This window comes from Oenanthe melanoleuca, chromosome 10, assembly GCF_029582105.1.
Source record: "Oenanthe melanoleuca isolate GR-GAL-2019-014 chromosome 10, OMel1.0, whole genome shotgun sequence".
In the NCBI taxonomy this organism is placed as follows: domain Eukaryota; kingdom Metazoa; phylum Chordata; class Aves; order Passeriformes; family Muscicapidae; genus Oenanthe; species Oenanthe melanoleuca.
This window is the reverse complement of record NC_079344.1, coordinates 14076967-14103757: the sequence shown is the minus strand read 5'-3', so window position 1 is coordinate 14103757 and position 26791 is coordinate 14076967. Positions and strand designations below refer to the sequence as shown.

Genomic DNA, 26791 nt, shown 5'->3' with positions numbered 1-26791 from the left:
TCCCTGGCAGTCGGGTTGACTGGACATTGTTTAACAGGGACAGAGCTGTGTAGTGGGGTGGGCACAGATGGGGAGGAATGGGGATGTGACGGGTTCAGCTCCCTGGGCTCACAGGAGAAAGCACCTCTGCAGTGAGAACACTCTCTGGGGAGAGATCCAGCACTAGAAATTCCCTGCTAAGCTGGGGTGTGTGTGGTATGAGCAGGGCTGGGAGGGGAGTCAGGCTGGCAGCTCTCTCTGCTGCAGCCCACCCAGTTCTCCTTCCTCCCCCTCCTCAGGGAATCTCCTGCTCCAGGGCTGTTGCTACTGGATGAATCCACTTTCAAGGTCCTGGCTTGTGAGCTGGGAGAACTTGGTTAAAATCTGGCAGAGCAAATCTTTGCACCAGTATGTAACAGCCAAGGCTTCCTTGTGCTGCTCCTCGTGGAGAAGCTGTTCACACGTTGGTTCTGCCCAGCAGGATTCAGCCTGACAGTGCAGAGGTGCAGAATAAAAAAATATCTGCCTTTGAATTGTGCTGCTTTGCTCTGTCAGAAAAAGGAAAGAGGCTGAACTCAGACCTAAGGCCCATCCACATTAGTGGTGATTTTTTTGGTTTGCTTTTTTTTAGTGATAAAGTTGAGTATAAAACATCTTGGCTTTACATCCCAAATGTAAAAAGAAAAAAAAAAAAAAAGTATGACCTTATTGTGACTTGCATTTGCTCCCTTTCAGCTTGTTTTGTCTTTGTTTTAGTACAGACACCCAAACCTGCTGAAATTCAAATAGGCAGTTGTAGAAATAACAGTAGGGAGCTCCAGGAGTAACCTTCACCTTTGTTCCCTGCACACTGGCAATCAGAAAACCTCTTAGGTTCCTGTGGTGCTTTATTCTTTGCATGTTGTCACTTCTTTCCCTGCCTGGGATGCTGTGACAGTGCTGTGCCAGCCTCGGTGACCTCCCCCCTGCTCCCAGTCCTCACCCACACACTGCTGGCAGGGCAGACCTGGTCTGTAGGCAGAGATCCTCTCCAGGGTCCAGTAACCTCCTTCTCAGCTGGGACCTACAGGAAAATTAGGACGTGGGCAGAACAGTTTCTAGCAGTGTCTAAGAGCCCTGAAACTGCACATGCATCTTACCCTGCATCCCAGCATGTTCCAGGCCACTGCTTTCTCCAGTGCTTTATGAAACCTTTTGTAAACCAAGGGATCGTCTTTTTTTTATGGAGATTGCTAAAAGATTGTGTTTAAAGGCAGGTTTCTTGGCATGTCTGTGCTAGTAGGAGTTATTTTTTAGGCAGCACAAATTCTTGCTGTGATATTTTAATGTTGAGTCCTGATATTAACTCAAGATGTCCCAAAGCAAAGTCTGGCTGCAGGGAGGTCACTTGGGCTTGGTGCTGCTTGGAAGCAGGTGAAAAGGGGAGCTCTGTGCTCCTGTGTCTCACAAGGTAGCTACAAAAGCATGGGGACTGTTCTTTAAGTTAGTTTGACTTGGAAGCAACTGGAATTCTGGTCAAAACATCAGTGGATCTGTCTGTGGAGAGGGGAGAGTGTGCTGACAGAGAGAAACCTCCAGAACAGGTGGAGGAGGTAACTGCTGTGGGGAAGTGTAGATGAGAACATGGAGAAGACTCTTGCTGTCACCAAATCTGCTATTTCTAGCTGTGCAGGTGATGTGATGTTGACACAGCCCTGCACCCTCCAGCCCCAGAGCAGGAGCTCCCCTCAGGACCTCGTGTTCCCCATGGGCTGTGCAGGGGGCAGGCAGGCTGGGGCACTCTGTCTGCATCCCTGCCCTGCTGGCTGTGCCTGTGCTCCCCTGAGCCTGGCAGCAGTGGGTCTTTTAGGTGGAGCTGGTTCTGCAGTGTGGCTGTGCAGGGCAAAGGATGCTTGGGCAAAGGGGGGTTTTACAGGGGGTTGTCCTGTGGCTGGGAGGTGGTGAATCCTGTGAAAAGGGCAAAGCAAAGGGGAGGGTATTTCTGGGGGCTCTTTACTCTTGTACAGGGTGAAACAAGCCTCAGTTGTGTTTATGCTACACCCTCTTGGCATAGCTCGTGTGGCTGTGCAGACAGAGCCATGCAATAAGACAGATGGTTCAGTACAACGGTGCCAGGAGAAGCTTTGCTGTTTTTCTCCTCTTCCTGTGCACTCAGTGATGTTTTTATGTCCTCCCATTGTTATGGCACTGCTCATCAGGTGACGGCTGCGTGGCACCGAGCTTTGGTACAGCTGAAGCTCTCAGACAGTGTGTTCCCATGGGGCTTTTAAAAGTTGTGGAGGCTGGAATTCCACTCTGTTTTTGAAGCAGGATTGCTTCCCCCACATGCATTGTAGACTATTTACGCAGTGCTGATTTCCCTTTGTTCCTGCTTAGAACCCGGGGTCTGCTCTGCAGAGGCACTGGCAGCACACAGCACCAGCAGGGGAGGAGAGGTCCTTTTGCTTTTCCCCACCAAATCAAGTGTATTGCAAAGCACAGATGGAATGCAGCTTCTATAGGAACTTTCCATTTTCTGCTTGTTTTGTTTTTATTGTCTTGGTGCAAAACAGAACTCAGTTTCAGCTCAGTTCCTTGAGCAAAAGATGCACAGAGGGATGCTGGCCATTCCCCTAACCCTGGTGGTGCCTCCAGCTCCCTGGAGCTCACTTGCCACCAGTCAGGAACGTACTTTATAAATCTGCTCAGGTTGTATTAACAGCCTGTAAATTCCTCCATTGTCTATTGGAAAGGTTTTTATTTTGTTTAAGATAATGTAAACAAGGCCTGCGAACACACAGAGTTAAAAAGGAAAAAAAATCCTTTTATGGGAACTCTGTAGGGTTTTTAAATCTGGAATGGCTTAAAAGAAACATCACATGTCCTTGTTTGTGCTGATGTCACATGCATTACTCCGCTGCTTGTGGTATCTCCTTAGCATTGCCCTTAGGCCTCGGGGCGCGGCGCCAGCGAATATCCAGAGTTCCTGGCTCCAGCCAAGCTTCTATTCAGGGACACAGCAGTCAGCTGGAAGGGAAACAGCAATGAAGTAACAGAAATGGATTTTATATATTTATGTCTCAAGCTTTCCTCCCCGCTTGTGGGTGAGGGTACGGTGCAGTTTTATAGTCTGGCTTTGCTTTTGCTCTGAAAGGCTTTTCACAGACTCAGAAACAAGCAGGAGCTGGGCAGTGTTTACGTGTCTACGTGCGGTTACAATGCAGCATTGAGTACCCGGGGAGTTCTCCCAGCACAGACTGGTTTTGCCAGCTCTTGTTGGGTGTCACAAGGCCATTCTCAGGTGGCTGACGTTTGTTCTGGCGGAGTGCTGCCAGTGGAGCTCTGGCAGGGATGTTGGGCACTTCAGATGCACTTCAGTGAAGATTGCTTTGGGTTTGGTTGAAGCACTCAGCAGTGTTTGCAGCCCAAACACAGCCAAGCACTTGCCCTGTCTGCTGGTTCCCATCAGCTGAGAACACACTGGAGGTGCAGCAGTATTTCCCAATTTCCCGAGTTTCTGGGCAGGGGCTTTTTTTGCTGGGGTTTGTTTCGGGCCAGGGCTCCCGAGCTCTCTCCAGACCCACCATGGGCTGCAGAGCCCAGGGTTCTCCAGCTCAGTGTCAGTCTGAATGACCTTTCTGTGGAAAGGTTATTCCAGAGCAGGCACATTAGTCTAGAATGAACTTAGGTCCGATACAAAAAGAGTGAATTTGTTTGTTTGTTTTGATTTTGTCTGTTTAATTAAAAAATAAAATCTTTCCACACTGATGCCGAGATCTGGTAAACTGAGGGCACAAGGCAGTGAGAGGTAATGAAAAGATGAAATAGAACTGTTTGTTTGCACTCAGAAGATCTGTGGAAGTTGGGAATACAGTGGTGTTCTCTAGAATTTAAGTTGAAACTTCAGGTGACCTGACTTAAGGGAAGGCAGAGGTGGGAAATAACCCCCAGCAAGCCAAGGGGATCTAACTGGGGCTGCAGGTGCCAGTGCTGGCAGGTGAGTCAGAGACTGTGCATTACCTTAACTGAGAGATCTCTCTTGGCCTTATTTTATTTTTAGTTACATTCTTACTCTAGCACAGAGTAGTAGTTTTGGCCAGCAGTGATTTCCTCCACACAGCATGTTCCTCTGAGCAATGTGTACACAGAGGATTGGCTTGAAGAATTAATGCTAATCTTCCTTTTCTCATTTAAATTTGTCCTATTACTGCGCTGTGTTAGCAGAAGACATCCCTATTCCACCTTCACAGACGGTGAAATCCTTTCTTGTGTTACGTTTAAAGCTCAGGGCGATCTCCTGGGAATATCCAATTTTGCTGTGTCATGAAAATGCTGTTTTCATTATGTGTGTATTACTGTTTCATTTTGTGGTTTTGTTTTGCCAGCATGGGACATTGTACAGATCTAATCATGGATGTGCTTAAACAGATGATCTCACACTCTGTGAAATATTAATGCATCCCTGGCCGTAAATGAAAACAACCTAATTTTAAAATAAAAAGATTAGAGAATGTCTTTGAGATTGGCAAAGGTCCACTGGGGATTACAATTAATTTTAATATAATTTTCTTCTTTCAGGGGAAAAAGGCAGTGCTTTACCTTGCGTGTATTTTCTATTCAAATTTTTTTCCAAGTCGGTATTGATGGGGTGGGATGAATTGTTTGAAAAAGATACTCCAAGAGGTGCAATCATGTAGCTTATGGCTGAGTAAGCACAAAGTAATTTAGAGGAAAAAGAGAAATACCAAGTCAGAATAAAAGTATGAAATGGTTCTGAATGTCAGGTACCCTTCTGACATGAGGTGTGGGAGGGAGCAGAAAAGGTGAGGTATGGGAGTAAATGGGTGATGGGGAGGAAGATGGAAGTGTGGCACAGATTCACAGCATATTGTGAGTTGGAGGGGACCCAGCAGGATCATCAAGTTCAACTCTTGAGTAAATGGCTGAACCCACAGCCCTGGGGATCTCAGTCTGTGAAAGTTCTGTCACTTGGGCTTGCCTTGGAATGGAAGGATTCTCTAAAATGTGTGGTCTGACCCAGTCATGGCTCTGAAACACCTCAGTAAACGTGTCTCCCGTGTGTTCCCTGCCCAGGTTCGAGCTGATGCGCATGTGCTGGCAGTACAACCCGAAGATGAGACCCTCCTTCCTGGAAATCATCGGTAGCATCAAAGACGAGCTGGACCCAGCCTTCAAAGAGGTCTCCTTCTTCTACAGTGAGGAGAACAAGCCCCCAGACACAGAGGAGCTTGACCTGGAGACTGAAAACATGGAGAGCATTCCTTTAGACCCCTCCTCCACCCTGCAACCCAGTGAGAAGCACTCAGGACACAAGGGCGAGAACGGCCCGGGCGTGGTGGTGCTGCGGGCCAGCTTCGAGGAGCGGCAGCCGTACGCGCACATGAACGGCGGCCGCAAGAACGAGCGGGCGCTGCCGCTGCCCCAGTCCTCGGCCTGCTGATCCGGGGCCGGCGCCCCGCAGCGACACACAAACAGGCATCGGGGGAAGACGGAAAGAAAATCACAATAGATTCAAAAGCCTACTGTACCTCAGTGGATCTTCAGAACTGCCATAGCTGCACTTGGGAGAACCCTTTTTTCAGTAAACAAGTTACCGTCTTTTTCTTTTTTTTTTTCAATATGCAAGCAGATGTTTGTTTCAGTCAAGGACTCCAGTCATGGGGCACACAGTTGGCCTTTTAAAACTCTTAATGTTAACACTTAATAGCAACAGAAAACTTGAGATCTGATGTCTCTCTCTCCTCTCTCCTCTCTTCTTTCTCTTTCTTTCTGTCTCTTTTTGCTTCATAATGGGAAACATATCTGCGTGCAAGTTCAACCGTACAGCACTTTTATCAGATCAAAGATACTGCAGGCCAGGTGGTTCTCGGTACCCCTGCAAGCACCTGCCTAACACTGTAGGTCTTTATAAAAAAAAACCACAAACAAACAAAAAAACACAAACAAAAAAAAAAAAAAAAAAAAAAAAAAAACCACACACAAAAAAACCCTAAACTAAAAAAGACTGGATTTTTAATGTTGCTCTTTAATCTTTTTAGGAACATGTAAAAGAATAAAAAAGGGCCATCATTCGTCCAAGGCTGTTACCATTTTCAACGCTGCCAAATTTTGCCAAAAAAATGAACTCTTTGTTTTTTGTTTTCGTTTGTTTTTTTGTTTTGTTTTGTTGTTTTGTTTTTTTTTTTTTGTAGTCATGGAAGGAGCACAGTAATCAACTGCTCTGTTCAAAACAGATCCTGACCAATATGTTCTACTCAGTCATGCACTGGTATTTAAAAAAAATAATTAAAAAGTCAAATTGTCTAGATCGTTTTTTAAAACTGGACAAAATGTGATTTATTTTTTTTTTTTCTTGTGATGGAGAAGATAAAAGGGATGGGGTAAAGAACCAGCCCTCCCTCCACCCCTGTCCCCACCCCAGTGAATTCTGGACAAAACTGGCAGTGGTGAGCTAAACAAACACGTGCATTTCGTACAAAAAAAGTCAACCGCCTGCCAAAAATGAGTTACGAAAAACCTGAAAATAAGCGGCCGAGATCTCCATCGTTGCAGCCTGCCTTCCTTCACAGGCTTGCCAGGAAAAAACACCTAGAAACATAAATTGGAGAAGACAAAAAAAAGCAGTAACCGGATTCAAGTATATGATGCTTTGTTGACCTTTTCTCTTTATTATTAAGACTTCTCGAAGGGTCTTGCAGTTCTATGTTAGACCATGGATCATTTGCATACACATTGTCTTTTGTGTCACTTTTATAACTTTCTTACGGTTCAGATACTCATCTATATGTCTGTACAGAAAAAAGCTGCTATTTTTTTTGTTCTTTATCTTTGTGGATTTAATCTATGAAAACCTTCAGGTCTGCCCTCCTTCCCTTCCCTTCCACTTCAACAAATTTTCTTATGCTTTGTACTATAGTGTGTAACTTTTTCTTCCTCCTTCCCAGTAACTGATACCTTTCATATGATTTGCCATGAACTGTTTAATGCCTTTTTATAAATACATTTCCTCCTCTTTTTTTTTATTTTTTTTTTTTAATTTTTTTCCTTCCCATTAGTTATTTTACAACATCTTGGCTGTGTGGGCTACAGGGCTTTGGAGGGGGACAAGGAGAAAGAAGGGACACCCCGCATGGGAACACTCTGGCAGTGCTGTGGTGTGGTGTTTTTAAGCCCCAGTTTTCCTTCCTTCCCACTCACCTCTGCCCAGACAGCACGTGAGTCTCTTACAGTGCAAGGCGTGATACAAACTCAGGTCAGAAACAAAAGGTTAATTAACTATTTAGTACATTCTTGTTCAGTGTTTATATTCATTGTTGTACAAGGGTCCTGCCCCTCCTGCCCTCCCCGCTTGTTCTGGTCGTGGCACACATCCACCCGCCCATCCCCACACAGACACACACACACACATGTATTCTTTTTAAATTATTAGTTGGGTACAACAGCAGACACCAGGCTTTTGGGTCACTGATCCTTAAATAGATTCTTTTAACCCTTCTACCCTGTGAACAAGTGCCAGGTGCAGCTGGCGATGCCAGGCATTCCTAGGGTGGCTCCAGCCAGCCCCAGCTCTTCACCTTCCTGATGGGGAAGCCCTGCTGGAGGGAAGCCTTTGTGGGGGCACCTGGGCTGCACTTCCCAGCCCTGGTGAAGAAAACCACCCCCAAGCAAAGGGAAGCTCAGGGCTGGCAGCTTGGCTGGCAAACAGTGAAGTGTTGGCAGCTATGGAAACCTGTACAAGTCCAAGCTTGTGGCTTAAATCACAGACCAAACCTCAGAACAAAAGAAGACGAGTGAGCTTGTTTGTTCAGTTGCAGAAGCCTTGGTGAGAGGGGAAGGAGGGGCTGTCAGGAAGTCGACACCCAAGGAGTGGTACCAGTTGCTCATCTTACCTTAGTTCCAGTCTAGGCCTTTGTTTAGCACTGATCCAACCAAACGATGGCAGGAAGAGGTGGTTCTGGGATGGAAATGTTCAAATCTTTCGAGTAAGAACAATGAGTTAAAATATACTGATTGCTAGTTTTGACTGGAGATTTTTAAAAGTTTGTAGTGCTTTTTGCTTGTGTAGTTTAGGTCCCATTATCTTCTCTTGCCTCTGTCCCATAGTTATTTTTCCCTTTTGAAAATGAAAAAGACAAAAAAGTTAATTAAGAAGGTATTCTATGTAGGATTTTTTATTTATTTTTGTGATATCAGTTTAAATCACTGTAGAGATGCCCCATAATGAATTTAAATACTGAGATAAGGGTTTTAGAGTATGACAGGGGGACAGTTTTTGATTTTTTTTTTTCAAACATTTATCTACCTCACTCTTATTTTTTTATATGTGTGTATATAAAAAAAATACATCTCACATTTCTCAGCAGCCAATAAATGCCGTTGATACTGGTAACCTCTCACTCCATATACCACATGCTCTAGGTTCTGGAGGGGAACAGTCACTGCCTGTCACAGAGAGTCAACTCAGAATATTTCCCTCAATTCCAAGGCGTTTCTCCAATTTTTTTAAAATCTGTTGTTGTGAGAAGAAATCCAAGAATTGTCTGACTTAGGGTTCTTTAAGGAAACACAGAGGCTTTTTAATGTGCTGTCACAGCAGCCCTTGAGTCAGCAGCTAAACACTGCATGTTTGGAAGAGTGGAAATGCAGCTGACCTGATATGGGAACTTCAAATTAGGAGTATTTCTTGAAATCTGTTACAGAAATCAAATGTTTACAGTGTTTGAAGGTCCAGAAGAAATACTAAAGGGAATGGTCTTTTTGTTTGTCCTGTAGAATGGACTAAGTCATTCCTGCCAGTTCTTGCTCAGATGTCACAAGCATCAAAAAGATATTTGGCTGAATCAAAACCCAAAATAAATTGGCTGATATGGAATGGCATTGCTTTCCTGACCAAAACCTGTCATAGGCTGCCTGATGATAATTCTACATCGAATATGCAGCTTTGGTCTTTGCTGCTTCTGTTTGATGAGAGCACTGATTTTTTTTTTTTTAATTATTTTTTTCCAAGCTTACATTGAATTGATTTCTTTTAATGTGCCAGTAAAAAGTCAGTTCCCTTTTCTTCCCCTGTTTATATGCATTATAACTGTGGATTCTGATGGACCAGCCATCAAATTTTAACTGCCCTCTGACAGCGTGTAACTGGTTTACAAGCACACAGGACTAACATGAGCTTGCCATCAACTTGCTGTATAATGTTTCCTCTTTTCCAGCTCTGGCAGCTGTTCGTGCAGGTGTTGGTTGTGGTATCTGAGTAATGTGGTGCTTGGCTACTTGGAGTTGTACCCAGCCTCTTGGATACACAGTGCTGTGGTTAACTACTGCAGTTTGTCTTTGGAGGGAGCATTTCTCCCTAGTCCTGAGAAGCCAGCAAAATTGGAAACTTTCACTAGATTGGTTTGGTTTTCCATGTTTGATGATGTTCTAGTGACCTTTGGGTGCAGTGGCTGTTCCTCTCCCTTGCACATATTGATTATCACAACTGGAGATCCTCAGATCTTTCAGCTGGCTAGGAGGGTTTCGTTAAAACTGTCCAAGTTACTGGTTTGTAGAATTGTATGTAGGTGGTTTTACAATGCATTAGGAAGAAACACTAATGACGTAGCATCATGAGAAGCATTTCAAAAAGCACTTCAGTAGAAGACAGCCACGAGGCCTCACGTCCGTGTGTGTGATGGCAGTCAGCTCTCCTGGACCAAACCACCTTCATGATACCATTGCATTCTGTGTTTGCAATTCAAGCTTAATTCCTGTTTTGTTCTGTTTGTTTCCATAGCTTTTTTTGTTGTGTTTTGTGCATTTTGAATAGCTTTATTCACATGGGTTTTTCATGCAGACTTCCCTTGGACAGTAAATCGAGTTGTTTGTGCATGTGAACAACTGAGAATTAATGTTGGCTTGATAGAGTCATAATATGGTTTGTAATGTTGTTCTTCCCTGAGACCACTGGCTTGTCTGGTATGGAAAATTTATTTAGAACTTCAGCTATGTTTGAATAAAGTTAAAGTAATCCAGTTTGTTTATAAATTAAACACAAAAGCCCACCCAGCCCTGAAAACCAGCATTTTGACGACTGGCACTGAGATGTTTGGATGCAGTGGGATGAGGAGCTGGCGTCGCCGAGGGGAGCAGGGGCTGGGGCTGCAGGGCTGGGCTGTGGCTCTGTCCTGGCTGGCATTGCAGAGTGCCTGTGGCAGAGGAGGGGTTTGGTGGCAGGAACACGACTGCTGTGCAAACACAGCGTGCCACTCCATCAGGTGCTGCGGGGGGGGATGATAAACCAGAGCACGGTGCAAGGTGTGGAGCCACCCTGAGTGATGCCCCTGCTCCTCCCAGCTGGTGCCAAGTGCTGTGTGGTTCCAGGTGTGGCTGCACTGATGCTGCTCTTGGTCTCTTAAAACCAAGGAAAGAAAGCCCAGTTTGCCCAGGATGACTGGTGACCAGAGGGAGCTGCTGCCAGGCCCTCTGGGAACTGCTGAGGGGTGTTGGGTACAATCAGAGTCTAAGTGAACAACACTCCTATTGTTGGTGTAACTCCATACATATATATCTATATATACATATATATATCTGCATATGTATATCTATAATATAGATATATATCTATATTTAAACCCTTTTCATTCCATTAGTACGAGTAACACTTGTTTCCTGTTATTCTTATTTTGTTTGTTAATTGTGTATTCAATCACTGGGCTGAACAACAGTGGAGGAGGGTGCAAGGGATCCACTCCTTACTAACCAGTGATAAAGCCACATATTGCAACTTAACCCATGAGTAGATGTGCAGACAAGGATTGAAGAATGATGTGTAGAAACAACATGAGTGGCCAGGGGTGCTGAAGATACAGAACTCAAGTAGACAGGAGGGCTTTGAAGGACACCTTGGTTCAGAACTAGTTGCTTAGAGGTGGAGCAGCCTCTGACATGGAGCAGCCGGGTCAGTCAGCACAGTGTTTGTGGGGAGACACGTGAAAACAAAGGACGCAGCAGTGGGGATGTACAGAGACACAGGGCTTGGCAGAAGTTTGAGGCAGTACCCTGAGCTTAATCAGTGGGACAGGTGGGACAGCATCAGCGCTGAGGTGTCACAATTGTGACTGCTGGTACTTGCAGCTGAACCTCTGGACGTTGAAGCTGCAGCAGTAAATTCCTTGCCAGGAGTGTGACAGTGGTTGGTCATTGGCCTGTACGGATCGTTCTCACCTACAGTCGGTTCTGCAAGTACCTTAGGACTTCACTAGTTTGTGTGTGTGCATATGCGTGTGTGCTCATATATATTTTTTTGGGTATGTGTTCTGTTGATTAGTAACCATTAATTAGCATTTTCAATAGGGCTTTAAGTCCAGTAGATTACGGGTAGTCAGTTGACGAAGATCTGGTTTACAAGAACTAATTAAATGTTTCATTGAGTTTTGTAAGTACATAGAATAATTTTATAAAATGTTTGTAGTTTATAAATGCCTAAAATATAATTTAAGGGCACTTTTCTGTGTCTGTGTGTGGGTGTGTCTGTCTGTGATCAGTTTTTCCATGGTACCAGTTACTAGTTAGCTTTACAATATGCCAAAAAGGAATCGCTGACTTGTCCAATTCATGGTTTGTCCCTCTCCCCCGTCCCGCCCAAGCTTTGTGACCCAGTATACAGTGAGTGAGTAAAGGAGATGGGAAAATGTTCTGTATCTTCAGTATCCGGTCTTCCAGAGCCCTCTGGTTGGGGTGGGATCATCTTACCTGGTCATTTCACTTTGCTGTCCAGGGCAGTTACCTTGATGGATGGCAGGAACCTCACTGGTTGGAAACAGAGCGGGGTTTGCTCCTCCCCCGGCTCTGGGGGCCTCGTGCTTGGAAGGATGCAACTGCGTCAGGGAAAGAGGGAAGGTGGTTTTGGTAGTTGCTATTGAAGAACTCTTTGCAAATTTCTTATCACTTTAAATGCTTGTGTGCAGCCTCTAAAGCTGTTGAGCACCATTGGAAGCTTTGTTGAAATGAGCAAGGCAGGATCCCTATTTATTGTTATTTAAAAATCTTGAAGATCCAACCTCTCTGCTGTGGACAGGGACACCTTTCTCTTCTTCTGTTTTCTGAACCAGTGAGGTTTGAGATGAAAGGATTGGCCAGAGTTTGTCTACCTCTGGGACAAAAATCTAGAAAGTGCTAAGGAATGGATGCAGTTGCAAAGACATTTTCCAATTTTTCTTGTTTAGATTTTTTTAAGAGAAAATTAAACAAAGTGGCCAATTTATTACATAAAAAGACTTGCTGTGTATAAATTATTCCTAAAGAAATTCCTGTGTTTATATTAAAATGAATCAGTAGATAAAAAAAATTTCAAAATGTTTTTGTATATTCTGTTGTAAGAATTTATTCCTGTTATTGCGATATACTCGGGATTCTTTACATTATGAAAAGAAGAAACTTTGTCTATTTTGAATGGCTGAAGCTAAGGCTCCTTTAGTTTCTCTTACTCTGCTTTTTTCTAGTAGTTTCAGTACTACATGATTTAAGTTAAATAAAAGAATTCTGTATGCATTTGCTTGTTTCTGATTTTGTTGCTCCTTATGTAAGGCAAGTACAGGTTAGAAAACTCAGAGTAAAGCTGCTCTGGTTTTCCTCTGCCCTTTCTGGCTGTGTCTAATTGAGCTACTCTTAATAGGAGTCAGTACTGCCATTGTTTGGTTGAAATCAAAAGCATTTTCATCCAGAGACACTGAGCTTTTGGATCCTTCATGGCTGAGATTTGAGCAGTTTTGCACAAGGAGCTTCCTGTGAATAAGGTGAGCATTGTTAGTTATTTTTTACCTGCAGAGCAATCCCCATGTGAGGCATTCAGCCAGCCAGCACCTGGTTTTCAGCTCTCTGTAACACTGGAAAAGGCAGTGGCAAGAAAACAAGCATTATCTTGGAGTTTCCAGTTCTCAGACTGTTGGCATCAAAGTGTTGACTAAAACAAGGCTCAGTGGTGGCCCAAAGCCCCAGCAGCTATCTGTGCTGTTATGTTTGCCTCTTGTCCTTTTTACTGATGGTGCATGAGGAACAGGCTTTTGTTTCCCTCAAGAAATCCCAGGTGCCCAGATAAAGCTGCTGCTGTGCTGTTCCACTGAGTGATTTCATCTTGTCCTTGTGTGCTGGCAGCAGGATTTCAGAGAAGAGCGTGGACATTCCCTGTGTGCTGAGGGGCAGTGCTGTGACCCTCTGTGGTACCCAGCACTTGTGTACAGAGCTGTCTGAGATGTGGAGGAGTCTGGTCCCGTGTCCCCTTTGGTGCCTGTTTTGTAGGTAACCTCATGTGCCCTAACCCTCCCCACAGCACAGGGCTTCAGGATTGCCTCTCTTGGGACAGATTTGCTGATGGATTTACCTTTGGGCTGTACTCTGTGGAAGGACTATGGGGTTTTCCCTTGGGACAGGCACTGAGAATTTGGGGATAGTGGCGGTTTTGGGTTGAAACTCAACAAGAACATTACAGATCCTGCTGGTTTCCAGTTTTCTCTGTACTCCAAAGTCACTCTGGGTCAGAGCCTGTTGCTGATGTGGAAAGCAGCATCTACAGCAGGTCAGTAAGACAGAACTGTAAAACTTCACAAACCAGAAGTCCGAAGTGTGTTCTGGTTTCTCCCATACCACGTTTTTTGTGGGCTGAACTCTGGACTCAGACAGGGGCTGAGGGAGATTTCTGTTACATCCATCCTGTGCTGAGTTCTTACAGCTGTGAGCATCCATCTGGGGTCAGCAAGTCTTTGTAACCAACCCGGATTAAACAACTAAAATGCTTCAATCCAGTTTCACACTTTCTGAAATCTGAACAACTTTATTTTTGGTAATATGAACCACCAATCATTTGGTTTTTTCCCCTCAAGCCTTTTCTAAGAGTTGGTTGGTTGGTTGGGTTTTCTGAGGAAATTTCATTGAAATAACATGGGCTATAAAATCCTTTGTGTGTGGGTTTTAAATAATCTTTAGATCTGCTTCATTTAAGAGGTAAGGAATTGCATTCTAAGAAATCATCAATTTTTCTCTGTGTGATCCATCTCTCTTTGTTCCCCACACTGTTCTAACATTGCTAAGATAATGGTCTGTAATGCTTTTCCTAGAAATTCTGCTGTTACCGACTCAGATAATGGAGGGACGTGGATGAAAGCAGCTCTTCCATTGCCGTAATACAGAGAAGAGTAGTAGGTGTAATCACAGATGTACCTGCAATATTAAGAGCAAAACAAAACCAGAAACCTGAATTAAGGCTCAGTAAACCTTGATTAAATTTAAATATTCTAAGCAGCCAAACCAGATCTGGTTTATGGAATTATTAAGAACATATTTACTTAGTGAATAAAGGAAATGCTGAAATAAACCAAGTTTGAGAAACAAATGTTGCTTATCTGATGGTTTGGTTTCTCAGACATCCACCCACAAAGAACTTTAAATAAAAAAAAAAATAAAATCACAAGACAGGCATTCTTGTGGGGTGGGAAAGGTAACACACCCTGCTGAAAATTACAAGCATGTAACACAGTTTTTGTCTAAGTCATAAAATCTCTCTGTCTGAAGGGATTTTTCTTATCATTCCACCTTTTAAAATTCAGGTGTAAATCTTGAATTCAAGGGCCAGTATTAGCTGATTTTTATTTAACATAAAATAAAAGTTACTGTTTTGTTTTCCTTTCCAGTGAAGACTGGCATAGTAGAAAATTGCTTCAGTGCTACTGGAACACAGGATGAGATCACAGGCCTGGTTCTAACAGTACCTGTGATTGTTGTTCTGCACTGTATCTATTTACATTTTTTTATCCCTCCCAGTTGAAAAAAAATAGATTAAAATCTGCTACTAGTCGGTATTGCTTTCAGACTCTATTAATAGCTGAGGTTTACTGGAGTTGCTCATCACAGGGTGTGCTATGTTGGAACTTGTTTCTTTCAGAATTTAAAAATCTATGGAAAAATATCTACTGGCTGTAGTTTTTCATGAAGGCTTCTTTACATAAAATTGAAATTCATCCCAATTTCATACTTGTGCCCCTCTGAAGACTTTGCTTTGGAGTGATTTTGGTTGGAGGAGAGGTCATGGCAAAGATCCTCCAGGGTTAAATGAACTGAGTTGTTTCCCTGATAGGTGATGTTTACCTTCCCGCATCTCTGGAAAGGATGATATCAATCCCTTCCACTGAGATGTTTTTCCAGAGAGTCTTCATATTAATTGTAGATTCAATCTTTTCTGGGCCATCTAGCACACAGCAGGCACCTTCTGGGTGAAAGCCACAAGCATCCCTCTCCTGGTAGCCTTTGTTCTTCCCACACTGCTCCAGGATGATGAGCGCTGTGGCAGATGAAGCCAGCCCAACGTGAACTGTAAGCTGGTTTTTCCCACCAGAGTGAATAACAGGAAATTAAAAATGAGACCTGTTTTTTAAAAACATGTGATGCAAAAGTGCCAAGCATTATGTGAATTACTGGCTTCAAGGTGGGGGGAAGTTTTCCTCATGTCTAAAGAAAACTGTGATAAGGGATTACAAATGAGAACCAGATTAGGCTGTAGTTTTTGTTGTGTCTAGTCAGGACTGCAGAGCTGCAGTATCTTTTTTGCAGTTTATGGTAGATATTTTCCTTTCCTTTGTTCAGCATCAGTTATGTGTTTAACTGGCACAGGGTTAAACCAGCATACTAATTAGTGTGTGCTCCGAATTTCAGCTTGGAACCTTGATCACAGTTTCAATAGTCACTTTCCGGAGTTGTTTGATGTTTTGCAATACTCTCTTGGAGATTTTTTTCATTGTATTCAGGGGAGGGGAGGAAATTGTGTAACTTCATTACCCACCAGTGGCTGAAGAGTTGTCCATATCTTGCAGACTTGCTTCTTTGCTTTTTGGTAAACCACTGGCAGCTGCATGATCCGGAGGTCGATGTTTTCACCAAGGCCTCTCTTGGACAGCTCCTATGTTTACAAAAAAGCCACTGAGGACTTGAAGGAGCACTGGATTTCTGACTGTGATAAAGCAACTGGGCTGATTCAACTGAGAAAACACCTGAAAGAACAACACCTTAGCCCATAGTTCCTGAACATTGGTCTGCAATGAGATTTGTTTTATGGTTGCTCCCTCTGTTTTAACTGGAAGAGACGAAAATGTGCTAAGCAGTTTCCTAATGTCACGTCTGTGCATGTGGAACCATTGTTGTGTTTTCCAATGAGATATTCAGCCTCCAGAGGGTGGGAGGGGTTATTGCTTTGGGAGTGGTCCCTGGGGAGCCATGAGACAGCATCTCTCAGAAAAGCTCCACTCTTGAAAGCATCTGAAAAGGCTTTGCTGTAGATAAGAGCTGTTTCTGTGAAAGATCTGGTAGAAAAACTGCACTGCCAAGGGACAAAACCAAGAATTCACCTTAAGCATGACTTTTTCACTCCAGGTGCACAAGATCTGCTGGCTTGACCAGGTTCAGGTAAGCTGTGCTGAAGGTCACTGTTAACATGAGGAAGTCACATTTAGAATGAGTTTAATTTATTGTTTTGGTCTAGAATGTTTCTCTAGTAGAAGGAAATGTCCCTGAGATGTTAGTTCTCTGTCAATTGTACAGTTGGATTTCTACACAGGACCTATTTTCCCAAAGAAATATTATGCCCAGTATTGAGTGAATGGAGTAAAGGCACCCTTCAAAGCAGCCAGTAGGTCAGGTGTTTGGAAGGTGGTTTGGAGAATAAATGTCACATGGAACTGACTTGAAATGATTTTGTCAGTGGAACAGGGTGAACAAACAGAGCATAGGCCTCAGCAGAAGGTAAGCAGCTGCAGTGGCAAGATACAGAAGGAATTCATCTGAGGTAGAAAGCTTTGTTCCAGAAAAGTAGAATGGTGGTTGAAAATCCCATTTGAGTAAACCACTACCAAAGGATGGTACAGGTTAAGTTTTTAAGGGGGCACAGGCAAAAGTGGAGGTGTTTGATTAGCCCAGGAGACCTGTAACTGTATTCAATGTCACTGTCTTCTCAGGTTTTTGTTTCTCAGAGTTCCCACGTGGATGAGGCCCACAGTTCTGGGAAATTTGCCCCTTACCACTTGCTTCCTATATAAACTGTTCCAGTTTTCTTGTCAGCGGAAGCATTGATTAGCTGTGCTCAATAAACTATTTGACACAAGCAAGGAAACAATGCCTGCAGGGAAGTAAACACATTTGGAGAACAGTGCCAGCCTTTTTTCCTGTGGGCGCTGACAGCCTTTGAGAGCCCATTGCATCATCTCACTGAAGAATGCTGTACTGTGCCTGAGCCTCCACACAAGAAAACCCCAGCTGGTTCACAATTAGCATTTTCTTTTCCAAAGCATTTTAAATTTTTACATTTAATGAAATTCTTTCTTTTAAATGACAAGGCTTAGAGGACTCGACTACTACTTGGGTGCAGAGTGTGGAGACCCAAAGCCAGCTGTAATGCTGTTCTCCTCTCATGCTCTCTGGGTCGAGACATTCTGTTGTCACCAGCTGCCATGGCAGAAACACAGAGAAATACTTTTGTGCAGGACCAAACTGAAGCTGGCCAATAGCAAATGGCTGAGAATTTGTGTCAAAGGAAGATGATTCTCTATGTCCTAAGCAATTTCAGTGTGTTGTCAATAATGTGTATTACTGTGTTGTCTAACAATCCCAGCCATAGGCTTACCCCATTAGACCAGATGTTGTGTAAACATGGAGGAAAAAAGAAAGGTTGTTCTTTGTCTCAGCCTTAACCAGAACCAATTTTGCATTTAAGGTGGGAGACTGAAGATGGTTAGAGGAGAGTAATTGCACCTGGAAACTAGAGCTCACACTGGGGAGTGAATTCAGTAAACAACTGCCTGTCTTTTGTAGCTGAAACAGGGAAGGAAATTTCAAAGGAGGAGAAAAGTTTTGGAGGACTGTTTTGTAGGAAAAGAAAGAGCCACGTTTTGGGAAGTTCTTCTAGAAAGGAGCACTACCAGCTGCTGACCTTGAGCTGTTGTGAGCTGTGGTCATAGTCCTGGTCCACTGGTGTTCTGGCCAAAAGAGAAGTGATTTGCACAGCACTGTGCTCAGGTTGGTGCTGGAAGCACTGTGTTGTAAATAGCTTGAACTTCTGGAAAACTCTGGGAAACATCACTGATTTTGCCTGAGTTCTCACTGATTTGGGTTGCTGGGAAGGTGGTAGTGTGTGTTAATTTTGTGAACTGCTTGTGTTGGTGCAGAAAGGAAAGCAGGTGGTTTCAGTTGCCCCAGCCAGACTGCAAGTACATTGCAAACCAAGGTGTTTTTGTGTGGCTGGTTAGTGGGGTTTCGTTTATGTGTTTGGTTTGGGTTTTTGGTTGTTTTAGGCTGTTGGGTTTTTTTTTTTTTTCATCCTGCAGATAACCTTCTTAAAACTTCAGGGATGTAAGAAAGTTCCAAAACAGATATGAAGGCACTAAATAGCAATGTCTTAGTTTCACAGATGATGAAACTAAAGCAGAGAGGGAGACAGACAGATTAAATGACAGATTTCCAAAGACCACATGGTCAGTGGCAGATGAAAAACTGCACTGGGAGATCTGATCCTTCTCTCCTGATAGCAAACATAATTCCCAGAAGCAGTTGGAAATGTGACCTGTTCTTGCACTAACAGTTTAATTACTATGAATGTTGTCACTCAACTTACATTTGTGCCCTATTAACTGGGGACTTTGACCTTGATGGTGGAGTGCCCTGATAGGTTATTCTGCTGCCAAGCTGCAGACAGGACTTTCTGGAGGAGACACAGCAACAGGGTTGGATCAAGGCTTATTAGGTGGGACCATCAATGGAATAAACAAATGAGGGAATCTGGGATTCTGAAGGTCCCATGTGGTGCTGCAGCACTAACACATCATGATAACTCAGTGTGATCTGTCAGCAAATGCAGAGTACATACCTGTAAACACCATTCTCCATTTAGTGAGAATGTCCTGCACTTCTAGAGTTAAAAGTGTTGCTGGCAGAGCTTTTGTGGATATCTTAGGAGGGTATTTCAGGTGAATGAAGTTATGATAACCATGAAAAACTTAGTGAGACATGTTTCTAAAAGATAAGCTGTCTTTCTAGTGCTAGACAACCATGCTGGGCTGGGTGATGGTGTCTGTAAGAGCCCTGAAGCTTTTCTCCATGACCTTGAATTGCCAGGTTTGTCTGTGCTTTTGGGTCCATTTGACCCCCTTTTCCCTGAACACTCAAGGGGTACCTGCTGAGGAACAAAAGCTCCATGGATGAAGAATGCAATGCTGATGAATGCCTTGTGTGAGAGTCTCCGTCATGAGAACTTGGGTCCGTACAAAAACTATGGGGTATTTCCTCATGTTCTTGGAAAATTGTATCTTCATATTCTTAAAGAGGAAATTCTGGACAAATACTCTTTTAAACTTTTTAAACCAGTTGATACAGAGTTTTGTAGAGTTTTATTCACAGTTATCACTGGATTCCTGCGGGCTTCAAGGGAAATTGGCTTATTCACCAAAAAGGCTGTAGTAGTAAATAGTTAATTTGTAAGAGAAATAATATTTTTCTGTGTGCCCAATGAGGACATAGAAGGGGTGTAGCTATTGGAATGGGCTGTGTGCTCACTGGATCAATCTCCAATCCTCCCTACAGCGAGAAGAGAGGTCCAGGAGCAGAGCTGATCCCATCAGCAGCATCTTGTGGAGGAGCTTAAGGAAGCAGTTGTGAGTAAGAGCAAGTATTGCTCACAGAAGGGCAGCCATAGTTCTTTGGCAAAGGATCCATTTCAAAAGCATGGAGAGTGAGGCTATGCTTTGGAATTAGGACACTGGGACTGTTAAATATATTTTTACAGGATTTCAGATGCTTTTGGTATGAGGACCCTTCTGGGATGTGAACTTTTAAGACTCTGTGTATCAGCATTACATCATCACTGAGGGTGCCATGGTATCCAGGCTTTTGATAAGCACCTACTTCATTTTGGGGTAATAATTAGGATAGTTCTGGGTAATGCTACAAAGGCATTAAGCCTGACCAGTCATATTTAGTAGGTCTGTTCTGGCTTCTCAGCACGTTCCTGAGGATGAATTTGAGTGCACACTTGCGTGGTTCACAGCAAAGAGACTTGGCAGGAGGGTTTTATGTCACCCCAGTGATCCATGCAGGTGCCCCAAGCCAAGACAGGATTACTTCCAGATGTAAATACTAAATTTTGCTATCTTTAATATATGTGCATAAGCTTCCTGAAGATCATAGGGCTACTCCTATGAATGAGGCCAATGGAACAATACTATGAGATTGCTATTCAGTGTGGAGAAGCCTATAGAAATTCAAAGTGCTTCCAGATTGCAGCAAATTTCTCTGAATTAACCACCTTTACCAGGGAGCAGGAAATCAAAGCTGCATCCCCAGTCTGAATACAAATTAATTCCACATAGAGGGTGCCACATCAGAGGGAAATGGACTTGTTCTCCTCCATGCACAAGGACTGACATCTGTTTTGTTACGGAATGCTGTGGCCCTTATGTAACTCCCTGGCATAGCCAGCTCATGGCATTGTTACAGGAAACTCATCCCATCGGTGCGTTCTCGCCCGAGGCTGTTTTGCTTGCAGATAAAGAACATGCTCTATTTTCAGCCAGAAGAGGATGATCTTGCACCCAAAATTAGAACCAATAGGAATCAGGAAATAATGAGCAAGAACACTGTCAACTGACAAATATTTGTGGTTTAGGGCACATGTCAAGTTGGAGTTAAGATAATTTATGGGTCTCCTGTCATGACTGGGGTGTGGAAAGGTATCACAGTATTTTTGTTTCTTGTTAGCCTACAGGGATAACATCCCACATGACTTGGAAGGGGCAATAGATTAATTCCACCAAACACCAAGCTGTACTCAGCATTCTTCACCCAACAAAGCTAGAATAGAAAAGATGTATCTTTTGGTGGAATTGCTATAGCTTTGGTCTTTGGAAAAACATACTGACTTCTTGTTTTTCAATCATCTTGGCTTGATTGCACTTCATTTCCAAAACAGATATTCAGTAGCTGTCACCAAAATTTGTACAATGGTTATAGTCCTGTACAGCCACCACCTTTCTGTCATTACTCATACTTTCCCATAGCTGACTTTCTCATTTCAGTGTCCAAAAGAATTAAAAAATGTATGGACATGTTTCAGTTTTCATAATAGAATACAGTCTCCTTGGTTTGTTTCACATGTCCTGCTTTCTATTTTACTAGTATTATCTCTCATTTCTTGTACATTTTGGACCAATGCTCCAATTTAATTTTAATAATTTGACTGTTTCCCCACTAGTTTCAGATTTCATTGTGTAACCTTCTATCTACCTTGGGATTGCTAAAATCTTATGTGAAAGACCCTCTCACAATAACTCTCTTCCTAGGTACCTTATGAGAGTAACTGAACTCCAGGAAAGCTGTTGTCAGTGACAGGGAGAATGAATCAGTTGATGCTGAAAGCCAGGAATCCAAACCATGTCTCTGTATCCCCCAGCTAAATTTGTTCTAATACACAGATTTAGAAAACAGGCAGGAATTTTCAAGACTGCATCTGAAACTTGTTACTGCCAGTCAAGGTGTATGGAGGAAAAAAACCCCCTCTGAATGACCTTTTTTTTCAATTTAACTGTAGACTTCACTGTCATTTGAAAGTGGAAGCCAAAGCTGAAATGTGAACTCACACTTAGAACTGGCACAGTTGAGGTTCTGTGTTTCTGAAGCAGGCACTGAGAACTCAATAGGCTACACTTGTGTGAGAAGGAAATCACCTCACACAGGATAAAATGAACTGTGGTAGGACAGATGATCAGTTTACTGAAGACAGACATAACCTGTGGCATATGCAATAGTTGTAGAGAAGGCATTATGAGTAAAAATAAATTTTTAAAATAAAGAATAATATTTTGAAGTGCTTAAAAGCACCAAAAATAATGCAAGTAAAATAATACTTGACTTCATTATCCTCTTTGTTCCATGTTGGGTGTCTGCTCCATGAGGCACAGTTCTCTTTAAGGAGTCATGAAAAGGGAATGGAAAGCCTAAAACCCGTTTGTGTTGGGATGTCTAAAAAATAAAATGCCTCCCTCCTTTTTTTATACCTACCTTCACTGCTTCCCAGCTAGAATTAACGAGGTAGTGTCTGAAGGGACCAAAACCTGAAAAGAAAGAAAGCAAGCTGGTTTTAACCTGTGCTTACTCTGCAATTGCAGATTAAGTGCTGATGTGTGCACACACATATTTGATCTTTGTCTTCCTATTTTTGGTTATGGAGGCTGAGTTTTTTAGATAGGATTTAGCTTTTATAACACTTAAGGGAACAGTATTTTCCATTTGTATATTCATTGATAAAAGAACTAATCCTGCAATCTTCATTCATGTCAAGACTTTCTTATGATAGAGCCTTAACTGGAGCTGGTTAAATTTAGTGGAACCAATAGGACAGATCATGTAAATGATGATTTGGGGAAGGATCATCATCCATAGAAATACCACTACTAAAAGCTATGGTATTAAAAGGTATTAAATACTCCCAGGTCACAGTTAATGTATCATTCTTATTGTTAAAGCTCATGAAGATATGCATATTTAATGAAAATCTTGGAAAGAGTAAAAAATATTTAATTTGTGATTTATTTTAATTGCAAGCAATGAAAATTTAGAGTTTTCTATCTGGGAAAATGTGCTTTTTGTGATGCTAGGAAAAATGTCTTAGTTCACTTTTTCCCCCAGGAAAAGAGAGGAGAAAAGGGGAAAGAACACTTTGAATCCAAAGTATTACATTCAATTTTATGCCTTTTTTTTTCTTTGTGAAAGGATTTTTTTTTTTTTTAATAAAAAGGGAAAAGACCTAATTTCGAGCAGATGGGCATTTTGTCATTAAAAAGTTTGATGGAAAACTCCCACTGTCTTTATTAATCTCAATTAATGTTCTCAATCCAGAGTGTTGCCAAGTCCTAGATATTGGGTGTCAGGAAAATGAGTTTGTGAAATGGTTTTAATGCTATAACTCTTAAATATTTAAAATCCTTAAATGGACAAGTAAATACTTGACAGCAGATGACTGCCATTTTGCACAGTGAAAGCTACTTGTATGCAGAGACAATTAAGCCTAAATGCAGACTTGTGACAGCTTAATTAGTGCTAGATTTTAAGCATTTCTTAATTTACTAATATTTATTTCATAACTGCTCCATCTTTTCTCTTTAATGTTATGAAAAGCTTATATTTTTGACAATATTTTCTCCAGGTTTGAGTTTCTCCTATGGTGAGGGAACAAATGGTGCTCATTTCATATTTCCAGGAAACATAAAACCCCATTAGTCCCACTCTGCTTTGAGAGCAAAATTCGGGTGGCACCTGCTCCATTTTGGAGCTGTAGTTGTACAAGTTTTGCTACCTGTGTGTGCAGTTGCAGAATTATAATGAAGTTATTAAGTAGCTCACGATGAAACACTTGTGTCAGTGGTGGCCCTAAGAAACTACTGCTTAAAATTGCTATGAAAAATTATTAAATGTATGAGAGTTTTACTGCAATACCTGCAGCAATGTGGAGGGCTAACTGGCTGAATGTTACTGGGCTCCATATAATAAACTGGGCTCCCTGCCAGCAGGTTTATATTCTGAGCAGGTGAAAATGTGACAGAGACATGCTGTGATAATCTCTGTAGTAGATTGAAGATGCACATGTGTCTTAACTAGTCTAAAGCTTTTTGACCAAGGAGGTTTCTGGACATAAATGGTGATCTAAAGGGAGGAAAAAACGAACAGGGTGCTAAGAAGTGTTCCCAACAAGGGTATGTGCCATAAATATCATAGGAGAGAACCAGACTGTCAGCCTTTTAGGAGGTTAGCAAAAACCTCTTGCCCTCTCCTGCACTCCCATCCAGCTCATCTGTAGTTATGTCTGGAGCAAGCCAGACTAGTTCTGCCCATCTTGCAGCTATTAAAAAAAAAAAAAAAAAAAAAAAAAAAGTGTTTAATTGAAAACAGCAAGATGCAAATCTCTTTGATGTAGCTTCACCCTCGTTCCTATATCCTCAGATGACCTGCAGTGGAAAATTATCCAGCAACTCACATGTCAAGATATGTGTAATGATTGCCCTTAGATGAGCCAGTGGCAACAAGAGGAACAGCGAGCAGCAGCATTCCTTAGGAGCTTTAACCTTTTAAAGCTCAGCACTCTCTGAGCTGGTGGTTCTGCCTCTGTGATGCTGCACTAGTTGAAGCCAGCAAGAGAAACTCCAAATTTGGTCCCTTGTGCTGCATGTTCAGGCATGTTCCTTTGGTATATTTAAAAGGAATGGTTTAGTTTAGCAATGATGAGGCAGCATCTCCTGTTTAAAAGGCCCTTACCTTGCCATGAAACTGAGCCCCTGAAAGTTGCCATGTGCTGCTCTAATTCTGGACACTGACTGTATGACATTGTGATGCAACCTAGTTTTCTTGCTTCAGAGCTTCCTTGGGTAAGCTTTATCTAATAGTAGCCTACACTGCCTTGAGCTATGTGGTTTGGATCAGAGAGAATGTCAACAAAGATTAAAACATGGAGAGAATGAACAACAAACCAAACTGGATGGCACTAAAGAGGGCAGACTGCAGTCTGTTTCCTCTGACATGCATCTGATTTTTCTTAGGAAGGCACAGCAAGTTATTTTCCATTTGGAAATGCTAGTATGACCATTTGCTACTCTTTTTCCCTCCAGGAAACTGTTTATGACAAAGATCAAGCATGCGTGCATACTATCTCTGACTCAAAGAATAAAATAAAAATCTCACCAGTCACCACCACAGTGTTGGAATTTGAATCCATGAAATCTATGCTCCAGAAGGTGGAATCTTCTTGTCTTCCAAACAGTATTACAATTCAGGTATCTGTGGCAAACTTCATTTGGGGCACCTTTTTTCTTCCAACTGTGATGAGACTGGCTTCACATGACAGGAATGATTGTGACTCATGTAACTTTTAAAGCAAAAATTATTACGTCTCTATTAAAGATAGAAATCTGACTGACTGCCTGACTGGGACTGCCCCAAACTCTTTCCTTTCCCAGGCATGGAGTATTTTAGGAAGAAAAGCTTAAAGAAATTTCTTTCAAAATATCCACCAATATTTTTTATCGCTTGTTTATATGCAAGTAAACAGAAAATTAATTGAATCAGTTTGATTATATCTCTTTGGGTATTCTGTTTTTAGCAGTTGTAATTCACTTTGGTGGAGAATGACAACTACAAAAACTTATCTCTCCATTTCCACTGTTCTTGGACTGTTTTTTACTAACTTAAGCTCAGGGGTAACTTTGCTGTTCCTCTTCACAGCACTTACCTGATTTACTACTCTTGATCTTTATCATAGGCTTGTTATGAAAGAGTCCAAGCACTGTACACTTTTCAAACCAAACACCAACAAACAAACACCAACAGGAAAATGTGTGTATTTGCTAACCCAAAACATATCCTTTAACAGGCAACATGTTAGAAAATCTCACTCCAACTTGCAAGGTCAGAGGAACTCTAGAAGCTGGGTTGTAGCTTGCTGAAACTGGTGAGTTTAATAGCTGGTCTGTCTTCATTAAAGTGGAGCCTGAGAGCCAATGGGGGGGGCTGAAATCAAAACATATGCACATTGTCACTGCCCAAAACAAAAGCATATGCAAGTTCTCTAGGGAATTATAACTATGTGGGCAGAGGGTTTCACTGGGTCTTGTTTTGAGTAGGAAGTGTATGTGTGTGTGAGAGAGAGAGAGAGAGAGAGGGAGGGGAGAAATAAGCTAAGAATAGAAAGCTACTATATTATCTCAAGAGAGCTGATGATTGTGAGACCTTAGGGAAAAAAAGAAAAATCTCTGAAGAAATCCCTTGGGTTGGGTGGTGGCTGAATGAGGTTTGGAGCTACGACCTGTGTCTGTCATTTAAATTGTCCTGTGCTGAGACACAAAGAAATGTGTGGAGTCTCTTTATTTAAAAGACTGATTCCATTCTTCCCCTGAGTAGCACAACTTGTAGACTTAACTTTTGCTGGCTGCTGGGGCTGAAAGAGCTTCTAATACAGGAAACAGAGCTTTCTGCAGCTTTAAGTAAGGTGAAATCTGCTACTGGCAGCACTGAATGACTTTTAAAAACCTACAGTCCTTCATACTCCTATGTCAATCAAGATTTTGATCCATTAATTTTTCTGCTTGACCAGTCATTAAAACACTTCTTATGATTCTGAACAGGGCAATGACTTACCAGTCTTCTCATAGATATTTTTCATTTGTGCTGTTTTTTTTTAGAAAAATCTAAGTACAGGGTGGTCTGATGAACAAAGGATTTGTAAGGAATAAGGCAATATTTAAAGTCTATAGTTGTTTAATTGATTTCCAGAGTGAGAATTTCTATTTTCTTTGGGATGTGAAAGCTGCTTTAGATATATCCATATTTATATTTATATTTATATTTATATTTATATTTATATTTATATTTATATTTATATTTATATTTATATTTATATTTATATTTATATTTATATTTATATTTATATTTATTTATATTTATATTTGAAGGGTATTGCTTGAATTGCTGTAAAATATTAGGTATTTCATTAGATATTCTTCCAGAAGAGAGATAAAAGTCTGTTGCTTCCATGCACTCTGAAACAACTGATATAATCTGTTTGGAATGTAGTACTAGTTTTTAAAGTTTTCACAGCTGGCAAAAGGGAGTAGAAAAAAAAATAGAGTAGCAAAGATTAATTCACTAAGCCTTTATGAAGAAGCTGATAGAATTTTGGAGGGGGTGGAGAAGTATTGCCTTCAATAGTTAAGTTAGTCTCTTTTCCTAAGCAGATGTTTGCTGAATTGAAAGTAAA

The 26791-nt window shown here is 42.0% G+C and overlaps 2 protein-coding genes across 3 annotated transcripts in view; one reads left to right on the top strand and one right to left on the bottom strand.

The window, feature by feature from the left end:
- IGF1R (insulin like growth factor 1 receptor) overlaps positions 1 to 12510 on the top strand; it is a 172312-nt gene extending 159802 nt beyond the window's left edge. For both annotated transcript variants that reach the window (XM_056499737.1, XM_056499736.1), the window contains exon 21: positions 5053 to 12510. In XM_056499737.1, the coding sequence (XP_056355712.1) occupies positions 5053 to 5419 (367 nt within the window). In that variant the 3' untranslated portion in view covers positions 5420 to 12510. The remainder of the gene's footprint in view (positions 1 to 5052) is intronic.
- Positions 12511 to 13832: 1322 nt separating this feature from the next.
- PGPEP1L (pyroglutamyl-peptidase I like) lies at positions 13833 to 24872 on the bottom strand. The gene is made up of 5 exons (XM_056500210.1): positions 24721 to 24872; positions 22048 to 22100; positions 15791 to 15907; positions 15100 to 15329; positions 13833 to 14175 (listed from the first exon to the last, which is right to left on the bottom strand). The coding sequence occupies exons 1-5, from the start codon at positions 24752 to 24754 to the stop codon at positions 13986 to 13988; spliced, it is 624 nt and encodes a 207-aa protein (XP_056356185.1). The 5' UTR covers positions 24755 to 24872; the 3' UTR covers positions 13833 to 13985.
- Positions 24873 to 26791: the final 1919 nt, after the last annotated feature.

Bases quoted from the DNA above. Each gene is read 5' to 3' on its own strand.
- PGPEP1L (XM_056500210.1), bottom strand. From the start codon at position 24,754: ATGGATTCAAATTCCAACACTGTGGTGGTGACTG. The intron at 15,908-22,047 runs GTAGGTATAAAA...TTGTAAACATAG, and splicing joins CTAGCTGGGAAGCAGTGAAG to GAGCTGTCCAAGAGAGGCCT. The intron at 14,176-15,099 runs GTAAACATCACC...TTAATATTGCAG, and splicing joins CTTTCCAGAGATGCGGGAAG to GTACATCTGTGATTACACCT.